The 20,960-nt window shown below is 38.3% G+C and overlaps 2 protein-coding genes across 3 annotated transcripts in view; one reads left to right on the top strand and one right to left on the bottom strand.

The window, feature by feature from the left end:
- per2 (period circadian clock 2) overlaps positions 1-14,793 on the top strand; it is a 42,641-nt gene extending 27,848 nt beyond the window's left edge. Inside the window, exons 18-24 of one of the 2 annotated variants that reach the window (XM_067363638.1) lie at positions 76-138; positions 412-669; positions 5,999-6,924; positions 8,185-8,362; positions 9,137-9,338; positions 12,519-12,669; positions 13,402-14,792. In XM_067363638.1, coding sequence (XP_067219739.1) covers positions 76-138; positions 412-669; positions 5,999-6,924; positions 8,185-8,362; positions 9,137-9,338; positions 12,519-12,669; positions 13,402-13,533 — 1,910 coding nt within the window. In that variant the 3' untranslated portion in view covers positions 13,534-14,792. Of the gene's footprint in view, positions 1-75; positions 139-411; positions 670-5,998; positions 6,925-8,184; positions 8,363-9,136; positions 9,339-12,518; positions 12,670-13,401 lie in introns of both variants that reach the window. The other variant, XM_067363639.1, reaches the window with a different exon arrangement.
- Positions 14,794-16,831: 2,038 nt separating this feature from the next.
- hes6 (hes family bHLH transcription factor 6) lies at positions 16,832-18,882 on the bottom strand. Its single transcript, XM_067363291.1, has 4 exons — positions 18,623-18,882; positions 18,449-18,535; positions 18,274-18,355; positions 16,832-18,139 (listed from the first exon to the last, which is right to left on the bottom strand). The coding sequence occupies exons 1-4, from the start codon at positions 18,683-18,685 to the stop codon at positions 17,712-17,714; spliced, it is 660 nt and encodes a 219-aa protein (XP_067219392.1). The 5' UTR covers positions 18,686-18,882; the 3' UTR covers positions 16,832-17,711.
- Between the last annotated feature and the right edge of the window lie 2,078 nt (positions 18,883-20,960).

The raw sequence follows: 20,960 nt of genomic DNA, 5'->3' as shown, positions 1-20,960 counted from the left end.
TTTTGGATACGTTTATCGGATTTAGAGCTGTTTGTGATTTCTCTGTTCCTTGGTAAAACACCTTTTTTGTTTTAGTCGTATCCTCAACAAGACACATCTCTCCAAAGCAAGAATTCTCTACCAAACTTCACTTGCAAAGTTAGTAAAATCTTACCACAACATGGGGACAAAAATTTGATCGCAAAGACATTTGATTGAATTGATGAGTAAAATAAAGGTGCAAATCAGCCATGCAGGACTCCAAAAATTGGTGCATCCTGCTTGCATTTTCCCCTGATTCCCATCCCATCATGCATGAGATACACATGAGAAGTCTTTGATGCAGCTCTTAAACAAGTGCTGGTCCTATCACCTGTGAGAGAGCACTGCACTCATTGTTGAGTTAAACGTCTTTTTTTTTTTCTTTTGCAGAGATCATTGAAGACGTCCCCAGCGCTGAAGGAACTGAAGGTCAGGGTCTCGCTGTCCCTCAGGCTGCTTTCTCACCGCACAATCCAGAGCGAGAGGCTTACAAGAAACTGGGCCTGACCAAGCATGTTCTGGCGGCACATACCCAGAAGGAAGAACAGGCGTTCCTCAGCCGCTTCAGAGAGCTGCGAGGTGTGCATGCTTTTAAAGCCGACTGCTCCCTGTATCTGGAGAGACAGAAAGGACAAGTTGCATCTGAGGGTAAGGAAGCATTTAATAGTCTAAACCTGAGGCTGAATGTTCTTGTGTACACAGAAATCTTCCATTTGCTGCTTGTGGAATTAAGTGTATAACATCAGAATAGAGAATTTTTTTAAAGGCTGCACGATGAATCGAAAATAAAACCAAAATTATTTTTGGTCTTATCAATTAAATAATAAAGATTTAATTAAATAAATATATGCACTGTTTCAGAGTTAAGCACAGTAGGGCTGGGACTATAAATCAATGCATCGAAAACTCTGAGCTTAGTTTTCAACAGCAGATGACACTGCATGCTTTAGAAACAGCCATACTCTGGCTTGAATGCTTTCAGTTCTTTACATACGCCACTTAAACCTATAAAATAATCATTCATAAAGTTTGAAAGGGTTAAAGCAAATTACAAGGTTGTGTGCAGTGAGCTGTTTACATTCATTTCAAGTCATAAAAGCGTTCTGAGGTGCAAGTACATTCTCAGACTCAGCCTGAAACATGAGTGCTCTTCTTCGTGAGCGTTTGAGAGTGCAGTTAAAAACTAGTCTAGAGCGCCATCTGCTGTTAAAAACTAAGCTTAGAATAGAGAGGATGCGACGTATTTGGAAAATCTCAGAATCAGTTTACGAATCGAAATGCATTGATTTATTGTCGCAGCAGTTAAATGCAAGCAGCTTGTGATCCTGTGTATTTTAGTGTTTCAAAGCAGCTCTGTTCTGCTCTGAGTTTGAGGTGCTTATATGTGCAGTCAATCTTCCCACTCTTGTAATGAGAACAACTTAAAATCCAGCTGAATCCATCCAGAAATTAAGACGGCTATGAATATTATTATTGTAATTGTAAGTTTTTTTTTATTAAATACTGTTTTATATAGTAAAATATTATACTTGTAACATTTCTTATTTTGTTTAATATTTTTATTTATTATAAATAATATATTATTATTATTATGGTTACACTTTCCTTCACACTTTATAGTGTCATTATACATTAAAGTACTGAGTAATATTAACATGTACTTAATAGAGAGTTATATAAGCGGTTGCACTTTATTTTACAGTATGTGCACTTATGTGTATTTACAATGTACTTACCTAAGAAAGTACAGGGTAATATAAGGTAACTACATGGGTTAGGTTTAGGTGTAGGTTCAGGGTCAGTACTTAGTTATTACACAGTTTTTTGCAATTAATAAGTACATTGTATGTACATGGGGAACAGGACTGTAAAATAAAGGATAGGATAGGGTTTGGTTAGTTGCATGTAATTATATATAATTAGGGGCCAAGCACCGAAGGTGCTTAGGCACCTATTGTTATTGTTGGCGTTCCGTACGCTTATTATTATTCTTCCGCTTCTTCTTCCGCTCTTGAAGTCTATGGCAGCCCATAGAACCGCTTGCGGGAAAGTTGTGAAATTTGGCACACAGTTAGAGGACAGTCTGACCTTTGTCCATAGCAAATTTGGAGTCTCTAACTCAATCCCTCTAGCGCCATCAGCTGTCCAAAGTTGCACTTATGTTTATGTTAATAACTTTTGAACCATAAGGGCTAGAAACAAAATTCTTTTTTCCTCTGATTCCTTGGGTCAAGACGAATCGATTGCACCATATGACGTCATTTTCCGTCATGAAAATTTTTCCGCCATTTTGAATTTTCTGAAAAACGTACTTTTTCGAACTCCTCCTAGGCCGTTACTCCAATTTTCACGAAAATTTAACCAGATCATCTTCAGACCATGCCGACAAAATGTTATGGAATTCAAGTTGATTTCTCAAACCGTTTTCGAAAAACACGCAAACGAATTGTACGTAGTGCTTGCGAAAATAGACATAAGGCTGTATCTCCGCAACGCTTTATCGTATTCAGACCAAACTTGGTAACTGTCATCACAAGCATGACCTGAGGCAACATGCAGCGTTTCGGCGCAGCGCCACCTAGTGGTGCGGAGATATGAAAAATGGCTATTTTTACTTATAACTTCTGATGGGTTTGGCCAAAAATCATGAATTTGGTCTCGTTGGATTCGGGGAATCATGCCGAGTCGAATGATATCCAATTTTCCCATATTGGACATTTTGGCCGTCGGCCATTTTAAATTTGGTGCTAAAATGCTGTATTTTACGAACGCATTAGCGTATCGTTATGAAACTCGGTATGGGTCATCAGCACAATGCCCTGAAGGAGCATACCAAGTTTAGGACCAGCGCCACCTTGTGGTCAAAAGTTATAACAAAACTTCAAAAAATGCTAATAACTTTTGACTATATTAACCGATTGTAATGAAACTGTTTTCAGTAGATTCCTTGGGTCATGCTGAGAACATAGATATCAAACTTTCCATAGTCAGCTGAACTTCCTGTCCGCCATATTGTTTTTCTTTAAAAACCTACTTTTTCGAACTCCTCCTAGACCGTTGCTCCGATTTTCACCAAAATCGAACCGTATCATCTTCAGACCATGCTGACAAAAAGTTATGGATTTCAAGTCGATAAGTCAAACCGTTTTCGTATACCAGAGCAACGAATTTGAGGCATGATGCAAAAATGACTCTTGAAGCTGTATCTCTACAATGCTTCGACATATTCAGACCAAACTTGGTACGTGTCATCACAAGCATGACCTGAGGCATCATACAGTGTTTCGGCGCAGCGCCACCTACTGGAGTGGAGATATGAAAAATGGCTGTTTTTGCTTATAACTTCTGATGGGTTTGACCAAAATTCATAAATTTGGTATGGTTCATCAGGACAATGCCCTGAAGGAGCCTGAGAAGTTTCGGACCAGCACCACCTTGTGGTCAAAAGTTATAACAAAATTGACAAAAATGCTAATAACTTTTGATAATATCTACCGATTGTAATGAAACTGGTCTCAATAGATTCCTTGGGTCATGCTGAGAACATAGATATCAAATTTGCCATATTCAGCTGAACTTCCTGTCCGCCATATTGTTTTTCTTTAAAAACCTACTTTTTCAAACTCCTCCTAGACCTTTGCTCCGATTTTCACCAAAATTGAACCGTATCATCTTCAGACCATGCCGACAAAAAGTTATGGATTTCAAGTTGATAAGTCAAACCGTTTTCGTATACCGGAGCAAAGAATTTGAGAGATGATGCAAAAATTACTCTTGAAGCTGTATCTCTACAATGCTTTGACATATTCAGACCAAACTTGGTACGTGTCATCACAAGCATGACCTGAGGCATCATACAGTGTTTCAGCGCAGCGCCACCTACTGGAGTGGAGATATGAAAAATGGCTATTTTTGCTTATAACTTCTGATGGGTTTGACCAAAATTCATTAATTTGGTATGGGTCATCAGGACAATGCCCTGAAGCAGCCTGAGAAGTTTCGGACCAGCGCCACCTCGTGCTCAAAAGTTATAACAAACTTGACAAAAATGCTAATAACTTTTTTTTCTAATTGCTCACTGCTGCTGTTGGTCTGATGCTCACGGCCATGTTGGCTGGCTTCTTGTGCCGTTTTTGTGCTTGGCCCCGTAATTGCTGCTTGCAGCTATATTTTACTGTTATTAGTACATTAGTTGCCTCTGGCTTGCGTAGTTGGGGACACTTAGTTCACCTTAAATGAAAATACTGTCATTAATTACTCACCCTCATGTCGTTCTACACCCATAACACCTTCGTTCATCTTCTGAACACAAATTAAGTTATTTTTGATGAAATCAGATGGCTCAGTGGGGCCTGTATTGCCAGCAATGCCACTAAACTTCTCAAGATCCAGAAAGGTACTCAAAACATATTTAAAACAGTTCATGTGAGTACAGTAATATTATAAAATATTATAAAAACAAAATAACGACTTTTCAACAATATCTAGTGATGGCCGATTTCAAAACACTGCTTCGAATCTTTTGTTTCGAATCAGTCATTCAGAGCACCAAAGTCATATGATTTCAGCAGTTTCGCAGTTTGACACGCGATCCGAACCACAAGATTATCCAGCAGCCACATCACCCTGTAGCCCAAGACTGGTTGCCCACTGAAGCTAAGTAGAGCTGAGCCTGGTTAGTACCTGGATGAGAGACCTCCTGGGAAAACCAGGTAGCTGCTGGAAGAGGTGTTAGTGAGGCCAATAGGGGGTGCTCACCCAGTGGTCTGTGTGGGTCCTAATGCCCCAGTATAGTGATGGGGACACTGTACTGTAACAAGCACCATCTTTCGGATGAGACGTTAAACCGAGGTCTTGACTCTCTGGTCTTTAAAAATCCCATTGCACTTCTCGTAAAGAGTAGGGGTTTAACCCCGGTGTCCTGGCCAAATTCCCTCCATAGGCCCTTACCAATCACAGCCTCCTAATAATCCCCATCCATTGAATTGGCTCTTTCACTCTCTCTTCTCCACCTACAGCTGGTGTGTGGTGAGCGCACTGGCGCCGTTGTACTGTGGTTGCCGTCGCATCATCCAAGTGGATGCTGCACACTGGTGGTGGATGAGGAGAGACCCCTGATATGATTGTAAAGCGCTTTGGGTGTACAGTTGTACACAGGAAAGCGCTATATAAATGCCTCATTCATTCATTCATTCATTCATTCAAGATTCGAAGCAGTGTTTTGAAATCAGCCGTCACTAGATATTGTTGAAAAGTCGTTATTTAGTTTTTTTGGCACACAAAAAGTGTTCTCGTCACTTTATAATATTAAGGTAGAGCCACTGTACTCACATTAACTGTTTTAAATATGTTTTGAGTACCTTTCTGGATCTTGAGAAGTTCGGTGGCATTGCTGGCAATGCAGGCCTTAATGACATTATTTTAACCCTTTAATATTCAACAATATTATTGATCTGACTGTACTGACACTTGATTGAGAAATGAACTGAGCTGGACATCATGGTTTTGCAGAACTACTTTGTAGATGAAATTAACTAATTTAATAACTGATAATTTTTACATTTTTTACACTGAACAACAGCTTTTTTCTTTTATTACTGCAAAGTTGCTTTGAAACAATCTGTATTGTAAAAAGTGCTGTATATAAATAAAGGTTACCTGATAATATTATAATTATTATTAGTATTATTATATAGTTATATTGACATATAATCGCTAATTTTTACCAGAATTGTACAGCCCTTCAGCAAGCGTGAAACAGTTTTGTAATTTAAAAAATGTAATTGCAATTTTTATTAGAAAATTGAGATATTTCCCCAAACCTTGTATCCCTAGAGTTTTGTTCCTTACTACATGTAGTCCATAACGTTCACATGAAGAGCCACTTTTTCTGTAGCTATGTTTATTAAATGAACTGTCAAGCAAAAAAAAGTCAATCTATTTTAAGTCGATAACAGCTTCCTGTCTTTCTCTCCAGCTGTTCCTGCTGCTCGCTCATGTAAGCAAGGTGGTGGCGGTGCACCGGAGACCACCGGAACCCGCCGAGGTCGCAACAAGAAGACCAAGTCCAAGCGGATCAAGCCGAACGAGTCCTCTGACAGCACACCTTCCGGCCATAGGTCGACACCCAGACCTCAGTTACAGGGCCTCAACCAGACATCCTGGTCTCCCTCGGACACATCCCAATCCACCTTCCCCATCGCCTATCCAGCTGTGATGCCTGCGTACCCACTGCAGATGTACCCGGGAGCCGGCAGCATGCAGCCCAGGGTGGATGCTCAGATGCCAGGCTTCGGGGAGGCTCAATGCAGCCAAGATCCACGCATCCCGATGCAGCCCATCCAGACACCATACTCGGCTCCTCTGGTCACCCCTATGGTGGCGCTTGTACTGCCCAATTACATGTTCCCACAGATGGGCAGCCCTCCGCGGCAGCCGTTCTACCCCAAGGAGGGAAGTTTCCCTGCGCAGCCTTCCTTTCAACCTCAGCCTAGTTTCACCACACAGGCGACATTCCCTCCGCAGTCGACCTTTACCATACAGACCCAGTTCACCTCCCAGAACCCCTTTACCCCACAGGCTCCATTTCAGCCACAGCCATTCCAGTTTGCTAGCCCTGAGGAACCCCCAAAACCACCCGACCCTGAGCTGAGGGAGGAGCTGTTGCGAACCCCCACCCCACAATCCATGGGAGGAAGCAGTCCACCCTCCCCGCCTTTGTTCCAGTCACGCTGCAGCTCACCTTTGCAGCTCAACCTGCTGCAGTTAGAGGAGACCCAACGCTCTGCTGAGAGGCAGGAGAGCATGGCGCCATCTGTTGTACCACAAGGCAACTGCAGCAGTAGTGTGGAGAAAGCAGGGAGTGCAATCGGGCAAACCAACACTGACAAAGATGTGCTACAGGTTGGGACCCTTTTTCTCACATTTTTGTACATGTAGTAGCATGTTGCTCTTTTCAAATTCTTTTCTTCCTCTCACTTCTTCATTATGTCTTTCATTCAAACAACACACACAAAAAGAACCCCTCAAATGCAATGCTTTGGATTGACCAAGAGGTGGCAGTATTTACTTTTCAGCAAGACCTAAACTTTCAATCCTTGCATCATGTTGCAGTCACATCAGGCTTAAAGCATGCAAAATAATTGCATGGTTATTACTGCAAAATTAATATCTGTATATAAAAAATAATATGCAGTCAGTAAGTTTGTATTCTGCACATTAAGCTTTTTAAGCACGCACAATTATTTAGGATCTCCCAACAAAATGTCACGCCCAAGTGCTTCTGTAATAAAAAATAAATAATTAATTCTTTAATAATAAATAAAAAAATACCATTTCCATTTTCATTTAATGAAACAAACCATGCAGCATAAAATTTGCTTTCTTCATATTGAGCCTAGTGGTCATTCTTGGACATTTAGATCCTTAAAGGGTTAGTTCACCCCAAAATGATAATTCTGTCATTAATTACTCACACTCATGTCGTTCCAAACCCGTAAGACCTTCGTTCATCTTCAGAAGACAAATGAAAATCTTTTTGATGACAGAATGTCCATTGACTGCTTTCACAACTAAGACTTTGACCCTTCAAAAAGTTCATAAAGTTGTGTTATTCAAGTTAGGTTGAGCTTTTGTTTATGTTAACTGTTAAATGTTTATTTGCGAGTAAAAGCCTAAATTAAACCTGTTCATCATTAAAAGTGATCTTGTCTCTTTAGAAAATTTGGACTAAACCACTCAATTCACATGGATTAGTTTTCTGATCTCTTTATGAACTTTTTGAAGCATCAAAGTCTCAGTTGTGAAGGAAATCTGACAGCATTCTGTCATCAAAAACTTTCTCCATTTGTTTTCTGAAGATGAACGAAGGTCTTACGGGTTTGGAACGACATGAGGGTGAGTAATTAATGACAGAATTTTCATTTTGGGGTGAACTAACCCTTTAAGTATGTAAGTTTTGTATACATCTGGTATGCAGGGATATAAATTGGCAAATAAAGAACTATGCAGTTACTATTATGGGTGTATGAATAGTGAAGAGTTGCCACGGTGCTTACATGTGCAATTAGTGCATTTAGCAAACTTTAGATGCTTTACATAACATTGTGTAGAAATCTGTAAAATTAATGTTAATGTTATACTCTATTTTTGTTGTTTTTCTAGGATGAAGGATCCCCTGTCGATGGTCAAAATAGCGATGAGTTCTCATCATCTAGTGACCTGCTGGACATTCTCCCAGAGGACTCGCGCTCCGGCACCGGGTCTGCCACCTCAGGCTCCATGGGCTCTGGTTCTAACGGCTGTAGAACGTCTGCCAGCGGCGGATCTGCCAGTAGAACTGGTGAGAATTGGAGTTTATAGTTTATAGATCTGAAATGACACATGTCCTGTTAATTCCTGATCTGAAGTGTCCTTTGTAGTGTGCAGATAGTAGTGCAGGGTTGTCACTATGCCATATCAAAAAAAAAATAATAATGATTTTGATTGCTGCAGCAAAAACTAATATGCTGTTGAACACACACCTTAATACATTGCACATTGATATACTGATATACACTACTGTTCAAAGTTTTGGGGTCAGTAAGATTCTTTTAAAAAGAAAATACTTTTATTCAGCAAGGATGAATTGAATTGATCTAAACTGACAATAAACACATTTATAATGTTACCAAAAAGTTTTATTACAAGTAAATGTTTGAACTTTCTGTTCATCAAAGAATCCTGTAAATAATGAAACACCGTTTTCACGTAATATGCACAACTGTTTTAATATTGATGTTAATGGTAAGAAATGAAAAGTACCAAATCTGCATATTATTATGATTTCTGAAGGATCATGTGACACTGACGACTGGAGTAATGATGCTGAAAATTCAGCTTTGCCATCACAGGAATAAATTACATGAAAGCGCATGAAAGCAATCCTAAAAGAGGAAGAATCTCATAATCTCATCTAAGCCCACAATTATAAAAATAAACCAAAAAGATTTTTCCCACTTCCTCTAAATTATTTTGTATTATGTCTAGTTTATCCAGTACAGACTTTCCATTAGAAAACTGTAGTTTTTAAAAGGTCCGCTTCTCTCACCACCCCTTTTATTTTTTTCTTCCTCAGGAAGCAGCAACACAAGCAACAACAGCAGTAACTACTTTGGCAGCGTGGATTCCTCCCAGAAGTCCCGTAAGGCCAAGGGGCAAGGCTCTGTTGCGTTGGATAGGAGTGAGAACCTGATCAAGTATGTACTGCAGGACCCACCATGGCTGCTCATGGCTAACGTAGACGAAGATGTTATGATGTCATACCAGTTACCATCTCGGTGAGTGGGTGAAGAAAGAAGAAATAGAACACACCCCACCCCCCACAACTAGCAGTTATGCTCGCTTACCAGTAACCTCTCCTCCCCTGCCTTCTTGCCCTTCATCCTTAGACCTTTATGGCACCGATATACTCACTGCAAAGTTCTTTTTCTTTCTTCGATTGGGGTGAAAATAAGTTCGAAATACATTTTCAGCATATACTGTTAGCGAACATCCCGACAACGGCCACGCTGCCCAGAGTGACGTTTAGATGAATGTGTAATTATGTGCTGCATGCTTTCCTCTCAATAACAGAATAAGCACAACAAAAATGATGAGGTGATGAGAAAATGGCAGTAAGGAAGCATCTTATCGTAGCGATGTGGATATGTTTGCACCAGCTCTGTAATTCGGCACACCAGTAAAGTCAAGTCATGTATATTTATATTGCACTTTATACAATAGAATACTTTAAAGCAAGCAGCTTTACAGTATTGGACATGAAAAACAGTGTCACTGTCTCTTTCAGTTAGAATTACAACTTCCGTTTCTACTATAAAACGGCTCTCCAATTTGTTCATGTTTTAACTGGTGTCTGTTCTTGACGCACTGAACAGAAGAAATGAACCAGAAAAATTTTCACGGCAAAGAATGCGAAGCCTCAGTGCTGCACCCTCTTATTGCGTAGTCGGCACAGAACAATGGTAGTTCATAGGTGTTTACCAGCTGGAAAGTTCGCTTTGGCAACCTGTTTTGAACTCCCAATACAAACTCCAAACGAACTTCATTTTAGCCTGATTTTGTTTGAAATGACATCACACCAGTTTCTTCTTTGATTTTGCTTTAAGTATATCGGGGCCTTTAGAGCTATTGTGTTTAACCAGGTGAAATGTCACTCATGTTGTCACAATGTTGTTCCAAACTACATCTAATTATATATATATATATATATATATATATAATATACACATATAAAGGGAGTGCAGAATTATTAGGCAAGTTGTATTTTTGAGGATTAATTTTATTATTGAACAACAACCATGTTCTCAATGAACACAAACTCAATATCAAAGCTGAATATTTTTGGAAGTAGTTATTAGTTTTAGCTATTTTAGAGGGACATCTTTGTGTGCAGGTGACTATTACTGTGCATAATTATTAGGCAACTTAACAAAAAACAAATTTATACCCATTTCAATTTATTTTTACCAGTGAAACCAATATAACATCTCAACATTCACAAATATACATTTCTGACATTCAAAAACCAAACAAAAACAAATCAGTGACCAATATAGCCACCTTTCTTTGCAAGGACACTCAAAATCCTGCCATCCATGGATTCTGTCAGTGTTTTGATCTGTTCACCATCAACATTGCATGCAGCAGCAACCACAGCCTCCCAGACACTGTTCAGAGAGGTGTACTTTTTTCCCTCCTTGTAAATCGCACATTTGATAATGGACCACAGGTTCTCAATGGGGTTCATATCAGGTGAACAAGGAGGCCATATCATTAGATTTTCTTCTTTTATACCCTTTCTTGCCAGCCACGCTGTGGAGTACTTGGACGCGTGTGATGGAGCATTGTCCTGCATGAAAATCATGTTTTTCTTGAAGGATACAGACTTCTTCCTGTACCACTGCTTGAAGAAGGTGTCTTCCAGAAACTGGCAGTAGGACTGGGAGTTGAGCTTGACTCCATCCTCAACCCGAAAAGGCCCCACAAGCTCATCTTTGATGATACCAGCCCAAACCAGTACTCCACCTCCACCTTGCTGGCGTCTGAGTCGGACTGGAGCTCTCTGCCCTTTACCAATCCAGCCACGGGCCCATCCATCTGGCCCATCAAGACTCACTCTCATTTCATCAGTCCATAAAACCTTAGAAAAATCAGTCTTGAGATATTTCTTGGCCCAGTCTTGACGTTTCAGCTTGTGTGTCTTGTTCAGTGGTGGTCGACTTTCTGCCTTTCTTACCTTGGCCATGTCTCTGAGTATTGCACACCTTGTGCTTTTGGGCACTCCAGTGATGTTGCAGCTCTGAAATATGGCCAAACTGGTGGCAAGTGGCATCTTGGCAGCTGCACACTTGACTTTTCTCAGTTCACAGGCAGTTATTTTGCGCCTTGGTTTTTCCACACGCTTCTTGCGACCCTGTTGACTATTTTGAATGAAACGCTTGATTGTTCGATGATCACGCTTCAGAAGCTTGGCTATTTTAAGACTGCTGCATCCATCTGCAATATATCTCACTATTTTTGACTTTTCTGAGCCTGTCAAGTCCTTCTTTTGACCCATTTTGCCAAAGGAAAGGAAGTTGCCTAATAATTATGCACACCTGCTATAGGGTGTTGATGTCATTAGACCACACCCCTTCTCATTACAGAGATGCACATCACCTAATATGCTTAATTGGTAGTAGGCTTTCCAGCCTATACAGCTTGGAGTAAGACAACATGCATAACGAGGATGATGTGGTCAAAATACTCATTTGCCTAATAATTCTGCACTCCCTGTATGTATATATATATATATATATATATATATATATATATATATATATATATATATATATATATATATATATATATATTTATATATATATATATATAATATGCCCATTAGAGGGCGCTACATAAATGTTATTTGTGTGTACTTGGCCACTGATTGAGTGTGTATGTGTTGATTATTTTTTTTACATCTCTTTTGAAATTGTTTTATTTAGCTTTCACTTTTACAAAGTCAGACCACATTCAGTTTTCAAGCTTGTATCCACCTTTTTCCTACAGAGTATGGAATTATGGGAGTAACTTCTGTTATACTGTTAAAAAAAAATCAATAAGCATTTTCAAAAACTGGGTACAATAAAGGAGCTCTTGCCATTCTTGTCACATTAAAATACCAAACGTTACATTATTCTCCTGCTGTCTGAAAATAAAACATGAAGGAGATTTTACTGCTCATTCATTCAAGCTGACAGATATGGATTATTTGTAGCACATCCTTATGATTTGAAATGATTTGTTCAGTCTTTTTGAGTGAAACTTTCCCAAACTGGAAGTGCCTCCCATAATCTAAAATGCTGGATACGTTAGGAAATAGCTGGATAGGTTTTAATCTTGTATTGTTTTTTTGCCATGAAAATATCCATGGAAGCCGGCATGGCATTAAATCACAAACAAATTCTTCTCTTTTGCAGTGACATCCAGAAGGTTCTGAGGGAGGACAGGGAGAAGTTGCGGCAGATGCAGAAAAGTCAGCCACGCTTTACAGAAGATCAGAAGAGAGAGCTGGCAGAAGTGCATCCCTGGATGAGAAGAGGCGGACTTCCCAAAGCCATTGACGTCAAGGTCTGTATACATTGATATTTCATCTAATATGTACTGAGGTCAGTTTTTAATGCATAAATGATGTCCTATTACGATGCATGGATGAATTTTTTTAAATGTTTTTGAAAGTCTTTTATGCTCACCAAGGCTGCATTTATTTGATCAAAAATACAGTAAAACAATATTACAATATATAATAACAATTTTCTATTTTATTCCTGTGATGCAAGATGAATTTTTAGTGTCTTCAGTGTCACATGATCCTTCAGAAATCATTCTTGCTGGTTTGCTGCTCAACAAACATTTATTTTTACTATCAATTTTGAGAAAAGTTGTGCTGCTTAATTTTTAAATACATTTTTTAAGGATTCTTTGAAATAGAAATGAAATTAAAATATAATTTTTTTGTGACAAATATCTTTAGTGTCACTTTTGATCAATTTAATGCATCCTTGCTGATGGATAAAAGTATTAATTTCTAATTGACCCCAATTTTTTTTAAAATAGTGTGTGTGTGTGTGTGTGTGTGTGTGTGTGTATATATATATATATATATATATTACAGTGGTCAAATGTTATATGAAATTTTAGATATGTTTATTGTAACTTTCATCAAAAAGTAATAACTTTTACCACATTTCACTATCTAGTCAATTCCAGATGGATAAAATCAAGCACTACATTTTTTAATGGAAGAATAGAGAATAAAAAGAGTTGCGCACTCCACGTAGACTAATAAGTGTTTATTTGCAGGCGTGTGTCAGCTGTGAAGAGGTCAGTGAAACCCTGACAGAGGAGGATCCACCAGATCTGCACATGGGGGAATCAGAAACCAATGATGTCACCGCGCCTCCAGCCAATAGCAGTGAAGATCCTTCACACTAAAGAGCACATGGCTGTCCGGGTCTTGTCACCTAAACCAGACCTCATTTCCACATATAAAAACACAGACCTCGTCTGATCAGACAATGCGGACATTTTAGCATCAAGAAAATGCTTCTGCCGCAGCCACAGACCTTCACGAAGACTCGTTCTGGTTGCTAGTTTGTGTGAGTGTGTACAGATGTGTAAATACATGAGTGAGTGAGTGAATGTGAGAGCATATCAAAGTCAACAGATTATTTCCAGACAGTCTGAACTGTCTTTAAAGCCAGACTCTGTGCTGTTCAGTTACCATTACCGTTGGACTTTTTAAGGAATATTTCCTTTTCAGTGTTTCCTTGGCAGTTTTTCCCAGTGTATATATACAAACTAACTTATTTTCTTCTTTACGACTTTCTTTTTCTATAAAAGAAAATATTTTATATGGTTTTTTTTCTTCTTCTTCTAAAAAGACGTAAAAGCACTTGACACAGTTCTTCTGGTGTTTGATAGTTGTGTTGTGGGATAGATTTCTGATATCCTTTCAAATTCACAATTCTACACTGAGGACTATTATGAGCTGAAATATAATTTATTAAACTAGGGCAGTTGAAAGGTACACAAACCACGATAACTTTGCTTCAGCATTTGTAGCTTATTTGATCAGATTGTGAATGTGTTAAGACCTCAAGTGCAATGCATTAGTAGCATTAGGTGAATTTTTCAGAAAAGTATTTTGGGCTAAAGAGTTTAGGTGCTATTGTTTTGTTCAGACTGCTTGTCTGATTGTCTGTTGCTATATAGACCCTCAGTGTTAAATGTCTCCTTTTATTAGCCCAAACATAGGTTGAATCTGCTGAGACAGAGGTCTAACCCTGATCTCTCTGACTGCCCCCACCGAAACCTGCTGTATAACCACAATTACCATAAATCTACAGTTACTGCAGCACAAAAACACCTTATACATATGGGCAGAATGAAGGTTTAAATGTCAGATTCAAAGGTCTCCATGTGAAGGTCAACTTGGCATTAAGCTTTTAGTATTGAGGAAACTATTTCACAACATTTAGCCCATGTTGTATATAAATGTCCTTGCATTTTGTCACTTTCAAACTTGGTGTTCCTTTATGCTGCCCCTTTTTGTTGTTTAATAAATTTGAAATAAAGTCTATTTTTTAGAAAGAATCTACTTTTGGCTGTGTCTTTGTTCATGATTATCAAGATTTAAAATACAATATATGAATTTAGTACAGTGAAGTTGGAGAAATCGGACCACTTTTTGGTAAATCATTTAGATGTCTATGCATTTAAAAATATTGTACATTTCTTTTTATTTTACTTTAATGTAAAAATAAATGTATATGAAACTGATGTTATTTCGGTTGTGCTTTATTTTACAGTATGTGCACTTACATGTATTTGCAGTTTACTTACCTAAGAAAGTACTGGGTAATATAATGTACATGGGTTAAGGTTTGGTTTAGGGGTTCAGGGTTAGTAACTAGTTATTACACAGTTATTACAATTACTAATCATAAGTACATTGTAAGTACATGAGGAACAGGACTGTAAAATAAAGTGCTACCGTTATTCCAAATGCATTTTCCAGATTATGTAGCTTTTTATACTATGTACAAATATTCATTGAAAGTGAAAATGACATTTTTTTTTGCAGATCTGCTTTATAAATTAAATAAACTAATTTTAAAATTGATTATCTTTACAACTAAACTGAATCAACACTGAACTAACTTCAGCTGAAATGCATAATTTTCCTGTTATCAAAGGTGACTTGACTTGAAAGTCATCAATTTAAGATGTTCAGAGTCCAAAAGAAAAGTATTTTGTGATATTAAATGAGGTTGTTTTCGTCCAGTCCTCTAATGTAGGCTATTTTATGTATAACGTCACTTTGAAACATACTGTTGTATTTTAAAATGCCTATTTCCATTTCCCAGTGTTTAGTTTAGACGTATTTGCTTGTCAGTGTACAGCCCGGTCCTGCACAAACGGACCGTTGGAACAGAGGGGCCCATTCTGCGCCATATGTTCAAAGTCAGACGACCGTTAAAACGTTTTTTTATTAGTATACAGCGCACATCAGACGCACAACTTCCCTTCATGTGACCAGACTCTCCTCACTGGGGTTTGAGCCTCCACACATGAAAGGCGCGCTAGTTCCTTTCTTTCACACCTGCGCCAATTTGAGGACAAGGTGTGAATGGCTCCACCCGGCCTCCTACCAAGACAACAACCTTCAGACGCCGAAAATCCGGCCCTGATCCTGATGAAAGCAGTGGTAATACAACCTGTCAACAGTCTGTGAACCTTATATGTGGATTTAAAACAGTTAATACGTATTTACATCAAACGTGCTCAAATCTTGGTTGTGGAAAACTGCAGTTAATGGTTTATATAAACTAAGACGGATCTTCAAACTATAGGTCATCCATATGGACTAACGTTACTCGACGGTTATTCAGTGGTTTTAGCAGCACTTATTCTGTTACGGCCGCAGTCAGTTGAGGTTTAGTCTCCTGCAGACCTAGTAAGTTACACTTGGTTAATCTCTAGACTACACATTTGAAGTAAAAACAAAGTGGTTTGTGGTAGTCAATATTTGTGAAGTGTATCACCTCTGTTTTGTCGACGTCTGAATGATACACAGAAACCGCGCGAGTAGCTATATTGCTAACCTCATGTGAAGCGATCTCGCGAGCGTCTATTTAACACTCTTCTGACTAATATTTGTTGGAATTAGCGTTTGTTTTTCACAGTACGCTAAATATAGACAAGGAATCACCTTGCTAACTTAATTAGCTACTGAAACGTTTTCTGAAAACTTTATAGCGTTGCCTCTACTTTCGACTTCATTTGTGGATAGATAACGTATAACTTTATATATTTCTGTGCTCAGCTGTGTAAGATTTAATGCTTTTTATTAATAATATCTTCCGTAATCAAACCGTAACTTCGAGTAAAACTTATACTAAACCACGTGGGTTGGCGAGTATGGTTACAGACAGGTTGTTTATTTTTACTGTCCATTACTAAAAATATATATAAAAAATACAATAGCAACTAAATTTTCCGCCAAAATGCCATTTTTGCTATACTTCGATAACAGACTTGACTAGCAACACGTAGTCGGCAATAGACATGATCTGCATCACGACACCTATTAGCGCTAGTCGTTCTGTGCAACACTAGTAGGTTATGGGTGCTAAGTTTTACACGTCTGAAGGCTCAAAATACCCAAAGCGGACATTCACACTTTCAGACATGTAGAGGAGGTGTGATAAAGCAGGTAACATACTCTGGTTATTTCATCAAAGCGTTCTGCAGCTGCCTAGAAACTCTATAACATCCGCTCTTCATCATCAGTTCAAGGAAAGCCTCTAATTCGCGTTAATGTAACGGAAATTTAAAGAAATAACATGACACTTCTTACAGTAGGAAAATCAAAATGATATTTTAATGAAGGGTGAGTCACAATCACATATAAAACACATTAAATGTCATTACATATGACTTTTATTTATTTTAAATTCCTTTATCACAACGATTACATACACTTTTAAATGTCAAGAGATCTATATCTACAGCCACGACATTGAAATATTTACATCCTACCCTACACTCTTAAAAATAATGGTTCCAAAATAGAGTTTTCACAGTGATGCCATATAGGAGAACCATTTTGGGTTCCGCAAAGAACCTTTCAGTTCTTACAAGAACCAGTGTGTGTGTGTGTGTGTGTGTGTGTGTGTGTGTGTGTGTGTGTGTGTGTGTGTGTGAAACTATAAAGAACATCTTGTGCAATGGAGAGATTTCATGGATGATAAAGGTTCTTCATGGAACCTTTATTTTTAAGAGTTTACAATAATTAGAAACGGGAAGACACTCCCTAGAAATATTATTTATCCTTACAGTGTTGTTTTAACTTAGCTTATACAAAAGAAAACAATTAAATAAAAATGAAAAACTGGATTGAAATGCACATTGTTGCACCAAGAAGAGCTTACTGAGGGGTATCCACAGGTCGATGACAAATGACAAAAAAAGCAACATTGCAGATGCCCTATTCCAACTGTAGAACTGTCCATGAATGGTCTATCACAAATGTGCTCAATCCTGGACTAATGCAGGTTTTAATAGCTCTAAACTAATAAAAAATGCACTCAAATGTTCATGAATCGACACTACCAGGGTCTCCAAACGGACTTGGAGAGGTACAAGCTTGGCGCCTGGTCCCTTGCATCCACCGAGACGCGGCTGTGCTCCGTGTCCGTGTCATCCAGGTCAGAGCAAAGGTCATCGCTGGAGGTGGTTGAAGGGGCCGGGGACAAGGCAGAAGAGGCACTGCTGACAGCGGGGGACAGCGTAGCGTACGCCGGCTCGCCAGGCCAAGTGCCACCGTTGCTAGAGTCCGTCATGAGATCTGACAGGATGTCCTGAAAGCGATCCTCGTCGTTTAGAGGCATGCACTCCAGGAGGTGGTTGAGCAGGTCGGCGGCGATGGTCGCGTCGATTCCAGGACAGCTGGACACGAAGGTGTGCACCTCATGCATGCACTGGATGTACCCCGCGGCGAAACGCTCGTTAGCTTCGCGGTTCACGCTGTCAGCCTCTGCGGAGGAAGAAAGGCGGTATGACGTCACGACCCAAATAAACTACACGAGATGAGACTCGGGATTATTTTAAATGCAACGGAAAGCATCCGTTTTAGGCCTGTGTGAAACTTGATATTGAAACAGCTCTTACCCTTCGCTTTGTTTTGTAGAATACTTTCCACGCGCTTCACGGTCATTTCCAACACCTCGGCATTCTCCATTTTTACCTGCGCCTAAAAATGACGCAAAGTGCGATGTTAAGACTCTCTTTGCACTGTATGTTGGCAGTGTATACAGATGCTTTAAGAAGTGATAAATGAACTTACATCCGGGTCGGCTAGCAGTAGCCTCAGCTCCTGTAAACTTTCATTTATGCGGGCGCGTCTCTTTTTCTCCACCAGAGGTTTCCTCGTCTGAAGAGGGAGAGAGAAATGCGTTTAAGTTGAGGGGAAAACGTCGATAAACTTTTCCTGGTGCTATCAAAAAGACATGTTGCGTACCTTTCTGTCTTTTATTCCGTAATAGTCCTCCTCGTGTCTGTTGCTGCGGGACGCAGGGGCCATATTGCTGCAGTTGAGACCGCTGAGAGGACGCCTGAATGGGGGGCAGATGGTCGGCGGTTCAATTCGAGACAAAAGTCTGTGCTAACAAGCACTACATATACTGTGTAAAGTGGGCGATTGAAGGGGGACATTTATGAGGTCTGATTTACATGTGAATAGACTGACTGGCAACCAATCAACAGCCATGCCTTTGTGCACTGTAAACCAACCCACCCTGTGAACCTGTAGATGGACCAAAGGACAATTTACTGAATAAAATTGAGCTCAGCTACCCTGAGTAGATAGATAGATAGATAGATAGATAGATAGATAGATAGATAGATAGATAGATAGATAGATAGATAGATAGATGGATAGATAGATAGTCATACTGCCCTTTAAAAATAACAATCAGGGTCAATAAGTTAGAATAATTTATTGAGAGACAAAATTGTAACTCTTTCTTTTCTTTGTAACATTGTTTTTAGTGACAGGTATTTGCCTGTCAAAAAGCTATGATCTGTTAATGGTTTATTGTCCATTTTTATGTTTTCTTATGAAGTCATTGAGTTTGAAACTACTACAAGTAAGCAATATTATAAGTATATTAATATAGGCCTAATCAGTTACTCTAAAAAAGTAATTCATTACTAGTTACTAATTACATATTCAATAGTGTAATCAGATTACTGTACAAATTACTCTTTTCAAAAAGTAATTACTTATTACTAATTACTTTCTAAGTCCTATATCAACCTCGATGAATTAATAAATGATACAAGGATAGAATGGCTCTTTAAATTCTTTCAAATATATAATATAACACTACAATTATTCTGGTCACACTTTAGTTTAGGGTCCAGTTCTCACTATTAATTAACTATTAACTATGACTTTTGCCTCAATAAACTCCTAATTACTGCTTATTAATACTTTATTAATACTTAATAAAGTAGTGGTTAAGTTAAAGTATTGGTTAGGATTAAGGGATGTAGAATATTGTCATGCAGAATAAGGCATTAATACAGTACGTGCTTTTTAAGTACTAATAATACTAATAGCCAATATCTTATTAATATTCATGCTAATAACAAGTTAAAAGTGAGAATTTGACACTAAAGTGTTGCCATAATTCATGTTAACTCACCAAAGTATTTAAAGTGAAAAGGATACATAAAAACATGCATTTTAACATTAGACTTTAAATGTTGATGTTAAATCCACTATTGTATTATATATAATTGTTCTACAGTCTATACACAATATTTAGTTCAATTACTTCAGAAGTAACTGTAATTAAATTACATACAAAAACGAGAGTAATCCCTTACTTTACTTTTTCAAGGGAAAAGTAATTAAATTACAGTAACTAATTACTTAGTAGTTGCACCCAACACTGGGCCTAATTATGTATCATAGTTCAGTAAATTGTTAATTCATAGAGATTAACATATTTATTACTGTCTGTGTGAACTGAGAACAAAGTGGTGACACTTCAACAGCATGTAATAGTTTTCAAACTCAAATATCTTCAATTAAGTTCAAAGTAAAATGGCAATGTTCTCACTGCAGGTTTTAACTGTGTAACCACTTTATTTAGGCCTATTTTGATATGATATGACATGATATGATATGACATGATATGATACTTTGTCAGAACATGTGAAATGTTTCATGCATCACAGTATTTTTCATGTTTGCAACAATCATCTCTTACACAACATCACTTAATCCACACACTCAAAAAAAAAAAAAAAAAAAAAAAAAAAAAAAGAACAACACAGCTCCAAAATCTAATCATTAAACTTAGGTTTTCAAGTTTCAAGAAACTTAATGAAAAGATGGAATTTAACTCTTCAGAAAGGTAGAGGGACATGGAATGAGAACTGACCTCATAAACGAGAAGAGACAGAATGAGGAAACTTCAACTGTACAGATATTTATTATTATCAAAGCAAATGGTACAGGTAATTCTAAAGCAACTTCATCTGTTATGTAATGAGGTTGACAGATAAAACTCTAACTTCCTATTGCTTATCCTGACCCTAGATCTTACTAAGAGAATAAATAGGCCTATTCAAATACCCTAAATGTCAAATACATAATCTAAATTGCTTATGTATTAAATAAAACTGTATGACAACTTCGCTTCAGGATTTCTGAACAGAACAAAAGTGCGCCCTCTACTGGAATTCAGTGCACACTCACGGCACCATTTCCATGAATGCGCACTTGATCTAATTCACGACGCCCTACTTCACCACCAGTGTACGTATGTGGGACATCGTCATTGCCT

Source organism: Chanodichthys erythropterus, chromosome 16 (genome assembly GCF_024489055.1).
Source record: "Chanodichthys erythropterus isolate Z2021 chromosome 16, ASM2448905v1, whole genome shotgun sequence".
In the NCBI taxonomy this organism is placed as follows: domain Eukaryota; kingdom Metazoa; phylum Chordata; class Actinopteri; order Cypriniformes; family Xenocyprididae; genus Chanodichthys; species Chanodichthys erythropterus.
This window is presented reverse-complemented; position numbering and strand designations above follow the sequence as displayed.

Coding starts and splice junctions, on each gene's coding strand:
- hes6 (XM_067363291.1), bottom strand. CDS start 18,685: ATGGCCCCTGCGTCCCGCAGCAACAGACACGAGGAGGACTATTACGGA. Junction 18,536..18,622: donor ACGGAATAAAAGACAGAAAG/GTACGCAACATG, acceptor CTCCCTCTTCAG/ACGAGGAAACCTCTGGTGGA. Junction 18,356..18,448: donor TACTGCTAGCCGACCCGGAT/GTAAGTTCATTT, acceptor CGTCATTTTTAG/GCGCAGGTAAAAATGGAGAA.